At 43.7% G+C, this 12,452-nt stretch overlaps 1 protein-coding gene across 4 annotated transcripts in view; it reads left to right on the forward strand.

Annotated features, from left to right (window-relative positions):
* Positions 1-11,972, forward strand: part of LOC138635133 (rho GTPase-activating protein 23-like) — a 74,346-nt gene extending 62,374 nt beyond the window's left edge. For all 4 annotated transcript variants that reach the window (XM_069722482.1, XM_069722481.1, XM_069722480.1 and 1 more), the window contains exons 8-24: positions 81-242; positions 1,358-1,466; positions 1,742-1,781; positions 1,871-2,008; positions 2,753-3,061; positions 3,143-3,204; positions 3,484-3,590; positions 3,857-3,969; positions 4,955-5,107; positions 5,203-5,281; positions 5,471-5,544; positions 5,642-5,731; positions 5,820-5,945; positions 6,045-6,089; positions 6,277-6,370; positions 9,093-9,124; positions 9,212-11,972. In XM_069722482.1, coding sequence (XP_069578583.1) covers positions 81-242; positions 1,358-1,466; positions 1,742-1,781; positions 1,871-2,008; positions 2,753-3,061; positions 3,143-3,204; positions 3,484-3,590; positions 3,857-3,969; positions 4,955-5,107; positions 5,203-5,281; positions 5,471-5,544; positions 5,642-5,731; positions 5,820-5,945; positions 6,045-6,089; positions 6,277-6,370; positions 9,093-9,124; positions 9,212-10,228 — 2,750 coding nt within the window. In that variant the 3' untranslated portion in view covers positions 10,229-11,972. The remainder of the gene's footprint in view (positions 1-80; positions 243-1,357; positions 1,467-1,741; positions 1,782-1,870; positions 2,009-2,752; positions 3,062-3,142; positions 3,205-3,483; positions 3,591-3,856; positions 3,970-4,954; positions 5,108-5,202; positions 5,282-5,470; positions 5,545-5,641; positions 5,732-5,819; positions 5,946-6,044; positions 6,090-6,276; positions 6,371-9,092; positions 9,125-9,211) is intronic.
* Positions 11,973-12,452: the final 480 nt, after the last annotated feature.

Genomic DNA, 12,452 nt, shown 5'->3' on the forward strand with positions numbered 1-12,452 from the left:
CGCTCGCAGTCTGTCTTGTCTTGTCTTGTTTAACCGTTCATCATCTCTCACCCCTTGTTTCTCACCTGTGACGATGACAGATGAACCCAGCGGTCCTACTGACCACCAGGCCTGCTATGTACCAGCCTGCTCTGTGGTGTCCACCTCTCAGGCCTCCACTATGGCCCCCCTCACTTCCACCCCTGTCTCCCCCACCCTCTCCTCCATCTCCCCTTTTGTCCGACTTCGTTCTCAAGACTGCAGTGAGTCTCGCTCACCCACTCTGAATACTGAAGGGCTTTATGAAGGCCTAGACTGACGTACATTGTGTCCTCCAGTGGGTCACAATGCTAAACACCACTGTAATGCCTTTATGTCGGCACACTGGTATATCTGTCCGGCCTTGTAGCCTCAGACTCATCTGAAAGGAGTACACTGACATTTGCAGCTAAAGAACTCAAAATGTGTAGATGTTGTTCCATTGTTTTATTTAAGTAGACACTTGGAAGAGGAGCTGAGAGTAATAAGAAATATGGAAATACATAAAAAATATTTTTTACAACGTAAAGTTTCAATCTTCCAAGAGATGCAAATTCACCGGTGTGATGTCAGACCATCACCATTCACCGGCCTACCTTCTTCGGGCAGAACAACCACTGCTGGTTGATGGAAAACTGAAATCTGATTTTCTTTTCCCAGAATGTCACTCGTTCTGTTTGTAATACTTTAAATACCAGAGCTTCGACCGGTGGGCCACAGACTAAGTCACTTGTGTTACCTCATTCAGTGACACATAGTGACGTTTCATTTCATTTATTTATTTCAATGAAAATCTTTGAAATTATTTCTCAATGTTTCTGGCAAATTATATTTTTTTCAGTTTGATATTACCGATGGGCCTAAAAACTACAATACCTATGAGCCTCAGCTGCTTTTACTACACAGAAGAATCCAGTCAGTGATTCAAAACAGAGCTGGAATAACTAATAACTAGTAATTCTTTAGCTTTTACATTTTCAGTGCATACAGCAGAAACTCAAATTCTTTTAATTAAAGTTCCCCTCTGAAATGCTCCTTTGGTTGTCGTTAAGTTCTCTTGTTATGTGCTATAAAAATGTAATACAATTTTAGATGCTACAATGGTAAAATATTCTCTTCATCTTCTGTTTTATAAAATAAGAGCCAAAGATCAAAAATGTCAAAGTATTCCTTTACATACAGTATGTTTAACCCATTAATTCATCTCATATTAATCCCTCACTGTTTGAATCATAAAAACACTTCTCCTCTGATTCATGTGTCTCTACATATTCTTTTACCCTCCGTGTCTTTCTCTTCATCCTCTCTTCACCTCTGACTTGACTTTTTGTCACTTCAGGCAGCATTAAAAGTCGTCGCTCCTCGTACCTGCTGGCCATCACCACGGAGAGATCCAAGTCCTGCGATGAAGGGCTCAACACCTTCAGGGAGGAAGGACGCGTCTTCTCGTAAGTCACGGGACGAAGGAGACGCTTTACTAAAATAGATCCATGTGGTCCCAGAAATATTACCAGTATCCCAAAACACATTTTATAGAGCCGTTATTGATAGAAACACATGAATCAAGTATGAAATATACTATTTAAAGAAAAGAAATGAAAAGAAAAGGCTTCATATTATCGCTTTAAGGTAATAAATAAAGACTCATCAATAATAATAGAGTTATTGTCTATTATATTGAATTATTGTCTGTATGATAACCTTTGTGTTCTCTGTTTGACAGTAAACTACCAAAAAGGGTGAAGAGTTTCTTCACTGACGGGGTGAGTCGCTGTGACCAGCTCTAATTATCACAATCATACCTGAATCATTCTCCAGACCGAGTCTCTGAATGTCCATCTGTGTGTTCCAGTCTCTGGAGAGCCTGCGGGTGCAGGAGGAGGCCCGGTCCAAGCGCCACTCCACCTCCGAGCTGGGAACCATCACCTTCAGTGATGTTCGCAAAGAGGGCTGGCTGCACTACAAACAGATCCTCACCGAGAAGGGAAAGGTACCACACACTGATTCTACAGTCACACACACACACACACACACACACACACACACACACACACACACACACACACACACACATACTGCTGCAGAAGTTCTGTAGAATCTGGAAAGATTAGATTAAATAAACGGAGCGTTGCACAGCATATAACTGCTGTTTGCTCTGAGAGTCTGCATTATTATTACATATGTTCTGAGAATGGATTGGTCTCCACTCTGGAAGTCTGGGGTTGAAAACGTTTCTAGTTTTCCCACTGAACACAGCTGAAATCGATTTATCTTGTATTCCATGAATGTTTTAAATAATGAATCCATCGTGGGTTTTTTCATAGAATGATGTTTCCTAATAATCTGATGAAATGAAAATATTTATATCTATATTTCGTGTAGTTCTTTAACATTGATGTTTTAATGTGGTTGCTTGTGAATTTATTCACTGTGTATTCTGTGTAACTGTAGAGGGTGTTAGGACCATGTTCGATGGTGATCCTGCACTTACTGAGAATTTGAATGGTTTGATAAATTCCTTGTATGCAAAAAGTTACTTGTCAGTAAATCAGATTTTTTTTTTTTTTAAGTATTTCAGAAACAGAGAATCACTTCCTGCTTGCTGCTTTGTCATGTGGACATTTCCAGGCTTTAACACACCTGTCATGGCCCGTTACAGAAGCCGAGTCATGATGTGACAGTTGGTGTTTCCATGTCAAGGTCACGTCCCCGTCTCTGTCCCTCCTCATCACAGAAAGTCGGTGGCGGTATGCGGCCATGGAAACGCGCCTTCTCCGTGCTGCGCTCCCATTCGCTCTTCCTCTACAAGGACAAGCGGGAGGCGGTGCTTCACGGGGCGGGGGCGGGGCCCGGCCAGGACGAACATCCTCCAATCAGCATCCGCGGCTGCCTGATCGACATCGCGTACAGCGAGACCAAGCGTAAACACACCCTGAGGCTGACCACGCAGGACTTCTGCGAGTACCTGCTGCAGGCGGAGGACAGGGACGACATGCTGGCCTGGATCAGGGTCATCAGGGAGAACAGCAAGACCGACAACGAGGTTACATTCATATCTGTTCAGTCTTGAGCAGCTCACACAATCACACACACTGAGCTAATTAATGCTTTCTGTTGATTGCAGGAGATCGGTTTCTCAAAACAAGCTCTCATCAACAAGAAGCTCAACGACTACAGGAAACACAGGTCAGCATGGCGGATTGTATTTGTCAAAATGTCTGTCTCTTACTCTGTGTAATCAGAGTCACTGCAGCTCTGGGCTACAAGCCTGTCAGAAACAATAACTTAAAAAGAGGAACGAGGCAGTCATCTCTCACTGAGGTCATCATGAAGACATGAGGAAGATGAAGACCTGAAGGAGAACACGGAGAGCCTGGGCCTCATATTTACTGAAATCATTTCGAAGTCCATCTTTAAAGATGAACCTCTCATCTCATTGTATTTAAAGTTTGTGTCTTTGTGCAGTCTGACAGGGAACAAGCCAGACTCCTCTCCCAGAGCTCACCGCATGATGCCGCCCTTCCTCCTGGCGAAGACCGACAACACCTCAGTGAACCGGGCCTCCAGATCAGGTGGGTCCAAACACGGTTCTGGTCTGTGTTTACCAATATTCAAACAAAGCAGCGATGGAAACACAGTCACTTTAATAACTTGTGATTTTAAACTACTTTTAAATGTAAATACTAATATTTAAATGGTTGTCCATGTGTGTGTGTGTGTGTGTGTGTGTGTGTGTGTGTGTGTGTGTGTGTGTGTGTGTGTGTGTGTGTGTGTGTGTGTGTGTGTGTGTGTGTGTGTGTGTGTGTGTGTGTGTGTGTGTGTGTGTGTGTGTGTTTAGATGACAACAAGGCACTGTGGGGCATCAACATCATGAAAAAGGCCAAGAAGACAGGCAGTCCAAAGGCTTTCGGTGTGCGACTGGAGGACTGTCAGCCTGCTGTCAACCACAAAGTAAACCAGAATGAACAACGTGATTCATGCTCAGCGTTTCACTTCTGTCTGTCTGCCGACTGTCTGATGAGACCGACCACATATCAGATAGTTACAGAGATCTGAATTGAACCTTTTTTTTACTTCAAAGTTGTTTGCTGTTCCTTTTATCTACAAAGCAGAAACATGTCATCCTTCTTTTCATGATTATTTTTGAGCCTTTTGTGAGTAACATGCAGAGTGAAGAAGCTTTGTGGCTCCATCTAGTGGTTGAAACTCTGCATGTAAAAACAAAGCTCTAACGGTTTGTTTTCATTTAATAGTCAACGATGCAAACGATATTTGGAGATTGCCAAAGTTGCATAAATAATTTCAAATCTAATGCAGTTGTTTTACTGACAAATATGACCTTAGAAATATCTATTTGTGCTCAGCTGGAGGAGAAGAAAGTCACTTTGGTCCAGTGTCGAGCATTTTTTGTTTTATTTAAATGTTACTGAAAACTACAGAAATATTTCATACTTGTGTAAAGATACTGAGGATGTGGCTGAGATAATGAGGGTGACTTATTCACACCTGCTGTAGGGGTTGTTTAACAAAGACACTCTTATTTTAGGAACACAGCAGAGCTGAGGAGGAGGTGGATTGAACAGGAAGTTGTTTCTATGACAGAAACTGTGACAGAAACATGAAAGTCAGGATGAGTTAAGATCTCTGAGCTGTTCCATTAAACTTTCAGCCGAGTTGTTTGCTAATGCATCTTTACTCCTGTAAATCCTGTGTGTGAATATTCAGGTGATGTCACTTGTCTGAAGGACCTCTGTGGAAATAAGTGTCATTTGATTCTGATAGAGTATATGATAACAGTAATAAAACAAAAGAAAGAAAATTATACGACCTAGTTTTGGTAGAATAATAGTAGTTTCCTAATTGTGATTCTTCTCTTTTCTCTGTTTTCCCTCCTTTTCTTGCCTCATTGTCTTCCTCTCCCTCTCTGTCGTCCCAGTTCGTCCCTCTGATAGTGGAGATGTGCTGCGGTGTTGTCGAGGCGACGGGTCTGGAGTACACCGGGATCTACAGGGTGCCCGGGAACAACGCCATGGTGTCCAACCTGCAGGAGCATCTCAACAAAGGCATGGACATCAACACTGCTGAGGAGGTGTGTTTTGTATTGTCTGTGTGTTACTATCATCACAGGCATCATTCAATTAGAGAAGGTTATTTTTCTAAAGCCGGCCCGTTGTTTCTCCACAGAGATGGCAGGACCTGAATGTCATCAGCAGCCTGCTCAAATCTTTCTTCCGAAAACTGCCAGAGCCTCTGTTCACTGATGGTGAGACTACACATGTGCATGTGTATTGTATCATATAAAAACTGCTGCCAGCGGATTCTTCCCAAAATAAATAGAAAAAAATATTTTATGAGCATTTTTATTGAAGAATTAGCTTGACAGCTGAAGCCACTTGCTATTGTTTACATATAGAAACTAGCATTTTAATTTTCAAACCTTCTCTGCCTGCAGATAAATACAATGACTTCATTGATGCCAACCGGATAGAAGACACGGAAGACAGACTGAAGACCATGAAGAAACTGGTGTGTGGTTTATTTCTGCCAGAGACTCTTTTCTTCCTAAAATCTAATTCACTTTTTGACATCTCTATTTTTTTTTTCATTGTTGCTTCTTTTTCAGCTCCATGACCTCCCAGATCACTATTACCACACCCTCAAGTTCCTGGTGGGCCACCTGAAGAAGGTGGCAGATCACTCCGAGAAGAATAAGGTAGTCTTACCTTAAACTTTAAGTTTTTGTTTGAGAGAAAAACAGAATAAGTTGCAGACAACAACGAGATTTTGATGTTATTTCCCAGATGGAGCCGAGAAACCTGGCTCTGGTGTTCGGTCCCACGCTGGTGAGGACGTCGGAGGACAACATGACCGACATGGTCACTCACATGCCGGACCGCTACAAAATAGTGGAGACACTTCTCCTGCATGTAAGAACCACCACCTCCTGAAGAGCAAGAAATAATGCAGCGTTTTATGTAGCCGGTCGTGCGGTCTGTGCTCACGCCACGCTGTGTTTCCTTCAACAGTGCGACTGGTTCTTCAGCGACGGAGAGCTGGATAAAGATGACAAGGTGAGTTTTCAGTGCAGAAAACAGACAACACCAGGACTACTGGAACTGTGTGTACTCTTCTCTTACTGTGTGTGTGTGTGTGTGTGTGTGTGTGTGTGTGTGTGTGTGTGTGTGTGTGTGTGTGTGTGTGTGTGTGTGTGTGTGTGTGTGTGTGTGTGTGTGTGTGTGTGTGTGTGTGTGTGTGTAGGCCCCAGAGGATAAGCGGGACATGCAGCCTGTGCCCAACATTGACCATCTGCTGTCCAACATCGGCCGGCCAGGCATGCCAGGAGAGGCGTCAGGTGAGGAGGGGAGGGGGAGGAGTGCTCAACCAATATGTATTATGACATGAAATAAATTTATAACGAGCTCAGAAAAGAAGTCTGACATTTTCAAAGTGTTTTTGAAGACGTGAAGAGGAGTTAGAGACTGTACTAAAGTTATGAATCGGGCAAAGCCTTTGTTTTGGTGTAATATGTACAACCCCGTTTCCAAAGTAGTTGGGACGCTGTGTTAAATTAAAATAAAACAGAATGCAATGATTTTCAAATCACATAAACCCATATTTAATTGCAAATAGACCAAAGAACTTTGAAACTCTAAATTACAATTCGTTAGACTACCACTTAGTTATTGCCACATGCTGATCTTGAAGCCTTCGGGCTACCAGATGATCTGAAGCTCCAAAGCAGTTGCCCATTTCACCCAGCAGGTAATACATAGATAGATAGATAGATAGATAGATAGATAGATAGATAGATAGATAGATAGATAGATAGATAGATAGATAGATAGATAGATAGATAGATAGATAGATAGATAGATAGATAGATAGATAGATAGATAGATAGATAGATAGATAGATAGATAGATAGACAGACAGATAACACTTTTATTTATCCCACAGTGGGCAAATTTAGTCGTCACAGCAGCATAGAAACACAGTTAGGAAAAAAAGAAAAAGAAAAAAAGGTGCACACAAAAAGAAAAAATTACAATATACACAAAAAAAAAAAAAAATACAGCTTGGGATGAAAGAAAGTGTCAGGTGCTATGAAAGGAAATACAGTGCAACGTTACTTTAGGCTGGTGTTGAATAATCCAACCTTGAGTTGTAGAGATTGACAGTGTACACAAATGGCTGCCAAAACTGATATATCATTCCCCGCGAAAGTTATTACACCTGCTGTATGAAGTCTTGAGGAAGCATGTGTGGAATTTAACGTGACATACTGTGGAAAGGTTGTGTTGGTTTGTTTAGAGAAAACTGTTAGCTTTGAAACATACATGCAGTCAGGTGAGTCGGGGTCCACGTAAACTCAATTTCACACAACGGGTCATCTGACCATTTCTGAAGGCTAAATGTTTGTAGCTGTAACGAATGACCACATAACGGGGCAGCAGGGGCCTTTCTGTTTGGGGTTTGCATGTTCTCTCCGGGTACTCCTACTTCCTCTGACCATCCAAAAACATGCATGGCCGGTTAATTGGTGGTTTGAAATTGCCCATAGGTGTGAATGCGAGCATGCTGTCCTTATGTGTTGGCCCTGTGATGGACTAGCGACTTGTCCAGGGTGAACCCCACCTTCGCCCAAAAGTCAGCTGGGATAGGCTCCAGCCCCGCCCCCCGTGACCCTGTTCAGAATTTAGCGGTTATAGATAATGGACGAACGGACACACTGGAGTCTGTCTCCATAGAGACGGGCAAGAAGCACTAATTGTTCAAATAGTGTAAAACAGCACATCTTTCCTTGAAGGTTATGGAAGAGCTGGAGAGAGTTGAAACTCCGCCCACTTTCTCTCTCCCCCCCCCCCCTCACCCAGACAGTCATTGTGTTGAGTGGGTGCGATTGTGGAATTGTTGGACCCTTATGTCAGTCCTTCACAGGGGGATTCAGTCCACGCCTGACAGTCTGACAGCTCTTCATTCAAACGCATGAATCCCAAAAAATTTAAATCTACAAAAAGGTATAAACCTTCTGACCTGGGTCTCACTGGAAGTCATTTCTCTTCTTGTGCAGGTTAGGTTGTAATTTAATATGACCTGACTGCAGGTGTCATCTTGCCAGTTCATAGTAAACTCACTCACACAGAACCTTCGTGATGACTAATGCTGATGAGAAACTTCTAATTCTCAGTCTAACCTCCACGTCTGAGCTCCTAATGCTTCCGGTCTGTGGGCTTGTTGTCATGTGAGACTCAGCGTTTTTCCTTTCCAGTAGACCTCTGCACTGTTTCTCCAGCTGTGATGTTTCTGCCTGTAGATACTAATGATTTTTCCCACTTGTTCTCAATCTCTCTTTCCTGGACCTTTCTGCACTCCTTCTCTCTAGCTGAGACAGTGGATCAACCTCTTCGGTAGGACCAGGTCTTCCTCCTTGTGTGTTTGTGTTAGGTGTTGTTGATTTTTGTTGGATTCATTCACCCATTCATGTTCTTTCCATCGGGGTTGTTTCTCCCACCAGTGTATCATCACTCCTCTGTCTTGCTGAAGGCAAGCTCTTGCCATTTTTTTGCCACCTAAATTAAAATCAGAGAAACTTGCAGTTGTTTGCCTGATCTTAAAGATGAATCCTGTGATAATGGCTCGAGTTCTCCTTAAAGGTTTCAATACTGGTAGATTATGCAGTGAATAGACAGATTTCACAACACTCCTAACTAGGGTTGTCACGATACCAACGTTTTGGTAGTCGGTACCAATACAATCTAAAATCCACGATTCTCAATACCAATTTCGAAATAAAGCAATAAATTAAAGCAAGAGGTGCAAGAAATTCATGAATAAAACAATATTTTGTACCTTTGAGGAGCGGTCCAGACTTACACAAGTTGGACCGGTTGCTCAACCAGTTTTTTTCCGTTCCATCGGTACCTTTAGTGCCATTGAAAACAGTTCCATCCTGCTCGTGAATTTTGGTACCGACTGTAGTATTGGTTGTCGTGACATCCCCACTCCTAACATTACCACTACCCTTCGTCCAATTATCTCATGGTTCTAACTCTTGTCTAATTCCTTTCTATTAGATTCCACCACCAGCGATTCTCTTAAGTCAAAGGTCAGCACAAAACTTCCTTCTTCTACTTTAATCCTTGGCGTACACGAATAGATGACCATTACCTGACTGAGATTTTGAACCTTTCAGATTTCTTCGGGCTACAAAAAAGACCTGAACGCCAGGGACTTCCTGCCCAAGTCCATCATCTCTGCTGTGACCCGCAAACGTAAGAAATGCCTCAGTACCCACCTGCCGGGCAGCAGCGCCGATGAGGACTCCGAGCATGAGCCAATCAAAGCCAGCAACTACGGGGAAGAAGGAGGAGGAGGAGGAGGGGAAGAAGAGGAGGACAGAGGTGAGGAAGAGCAAGTCAAGGGAGAACATAATATTCCTAAAAAAGAAAAAAGGCATGGAAAGGAAGATGGGGTGAAAGCTACAGAAACTACGGAGGGGAAAGATTCATTGGCAGGAGGAGAAGAAGCTGAAAAGGACGTGAGGAACGGAACAGGAAGCGCCGCAAAGAGCTTCCAAAAGGAGAGCCGACAGAGAACGACCTTACCGGCACCGCAACTCCGTCCAAACAGTTTTCTCTACTCACGCCACCAGATCCACGCCACATACCCAACACTACCACCTGTCACTAACCCCCCTTCCCGTTTGAGGACTCACAATCTGGCCAGAGGTCGCCCGACTGTCCCTCTTTGGATCTCCCCCACGAGGCCTCCCAACCTCTACCAGATGTCTAGCAGTCTTGATAGTCAGCAGCCAGACTGGAATCAGTCGGCACCAGTCCGCCACAGGAAGACCAGAGGTGGCCGAACCAGGGCCGTGTCCATGAATCTGGACCTTGAGCTGGGCAGGAGTGAGGACAGAGTGAGAGGATGGAGAGCGGACAAGGTGGACGTGATCAGAGTCACCGAGGCGGCACCAGGTCAGCCTGGACGTGTTGGGATTCCTCAGGGATCAATTGTGGGTCCCGGGTCAGTTCAGCAAATAGGTCCCCTCCCTCATCTCGCCCAGGAGGCTCTTCCTCCTCTCTCCTCTTCTACCTCAGGATGGATAGATCAAAGCTCCCCGGGACCTTCGACTGTGGTCCTGAGGAGATCGGCCCTAGACCCACGGGACAAGACCAGAGCGTGGCGTCGTCACACAGTGGTCGTTTAATCCCACTGTTTCATCTACTAATGCAGGATCAAGCACTTGCCCTTTACTCACTAACACTGGACCACATGTCACCGCTTCTGAGGTGTCTGTCAACAGGGGGTTCGGTCGTCTAGACACTCTTCCCTCTCGGCTTTTTATCGACCCTAATTTTGGAGACGTGCTCTTCTGGTGAAGGAAGTCTTTGACATTGTGTGGAGTTGTAGAGTTTCATTCCAATATCAGGTTACCACCATTTGAAACGTGTAAAACTGATGTAGTTATCTATGTCTTTATACAGTATACTATGCAGTCAACTGTTCGGTAAATAGCAGGAACTGAGATCCTGACAAAATCTCATCGTTCTGTTCGAAACACACATCCGTACAGTTCAGGTGTGGTTCTGGAAGCTTTGTGACAGAGTGCACTCGGGGCGGCGAGCTGGTGAACTGTATGAGGGTTCATCTCTGTGTGACGGGCACCAGTCAAATGAGTTTGTATTTAGGTTCACAGATCAGGAAACAAGACTGATGCACGGTTATGAAGAGAATGAAAAAGAAAACGCAGAATACCGGCACTCACAGAGCAATAAAATATGAAACATTTTATTTCATAAAATATGAAACATTTTATTGTAGGCAAAAAAAAGGACACGCTGATGATGGCTTATGTCCCCCATTATCTATCTGTCTCAACTCGTTAGTGGACCTGCGCTGCAGGAGAGGCCAGTTCAAGTAGAACCATTGAGTTTCAGGTCGGAACCCTTCGGCTTTAACAGAACCGAGCTAATCAGTGGAGCTTCAGCACCCCCTGCAGGTGATACATGGTTATTTAACCTGTCAAATGTTTTTTTGCAACTACAGTTTTGTTGCAATTTTCAGTTTAAATAGTCAGCACTGGAAATACAAGAATAACCCCTCGAAACATTTTTAGCGCACACCATTGGTGAACTAAGTGATGAGCTAACTGCTAACATGTTATCATTCGACACAATAGCTTTCTGAGTCAATGAGCTTGTTAAATGACATTTAATGCACAGTTAAGACAGTTTACTGTTGTTCAGAAGTGCACATTCAAGTATTGTAAGACTCAACAAACAAATCCAAGTTAATTGAATGACTTTATTTTGTTGCAGAGTTTTTCCATTACATTACCCAGTGGCTTTAATATGTCATGTTTTGAAATGAAACCCTTCAACTGTATATTTAAAGTGATAGATGGTGATAAATACATATTAAGTAAAAAAATAAGAGAAAGCCATATGAGACATTTGAGATTGAGCTCCAGAGCGGCTGCTGTTCCAGCTGCAGTCACTCTCATCATCCGTCTGGATTCACGCTGGTGTCTTCTCCCACTGCTTTTCACTAACGATGTCTTTGACAATACCCGTGTAGTCAAATATGTGATATGCACACTCACCTGCCAGCCTGAGTACACCACAGCACACTAAAGCTGGTTAGCTTCAGTTTACTTCTCAGCCCTTTACGAGCTCTTCCAAAGCCTCCTGCGAACCTGCAGGAAACCTCAGCAGGACTCGCTCACCCTCTCTCTGGACTGATGGGACTCGGGCGTCACGCCAAAGCTACCATGGACTTCAAAAAATGCATGCATGGGTCAGTGACATGAAAAAAAATATGCAAGCCCTAAGTGTTCAACACAAGCCTGTCATACTTCCCTGTGTGTGTGTGTGTGTGTGTGTGTGTGTGTGTGTGTGTGTGTGTGTGTGTGTGTGTGTGTGTGTGTGTGTGTGTGTGTGTGTGTGTGTGTGTGTGTGTGTGTGTGTGTGTGTGTGTGTGTGTGTGTGTGTGTGTGTGTGTGTGTGTGTGTGTGTGTGTGTGTGTGTGTGTGTGTTGAGGTAGGAGGGCCGGAGCTGTGAGGACAATGATGCCTGTTTTGTCACAAGTGTTCAAGGCAGCTATGTGAAGTCATGCCAAAACTCTGTTGTTTTTTTTATCTGGGTAATTGTCCACTATCATCAGTGTGGAGAACGGAGAGCTGATCAGAGGAACGTGGTGTTACAGCGAGGCTGCAGCTCGTACATGATATCAGTGTTTTAAACACCTGACAGTGAGTGAACAAGATCCTTAAATCCAAAATCACAGAGTCTTACCCGAGTGATATTTTAGCATTTATTTTCCTTTTTCACATTTTCAGTATTTTTGCTTCCTTCCCAGAACTTTAGTTTTGTAACAACAAAATGGATCTGAACCAAACTGTATTGCCAACCGCTGTCGTCCAACCAGACTCC

This window comes from Brachyistius frenatus, unplaced genomic scaffold (genome assembly GCF_029030835.1).
Source record: "Brachyistius frenatus isolate BFR_SWC_R1_liver_20210118 unplaced genomic scaffold, ASM2903083v1 Contig_293, whole genome shotgun sequence".
NCBI classification, from domain to species: Eukaryota; Metazoa; Chordata; class Actinopteri; family Embiotocidae; genus Brachyistius; species Brachyistius frenatus.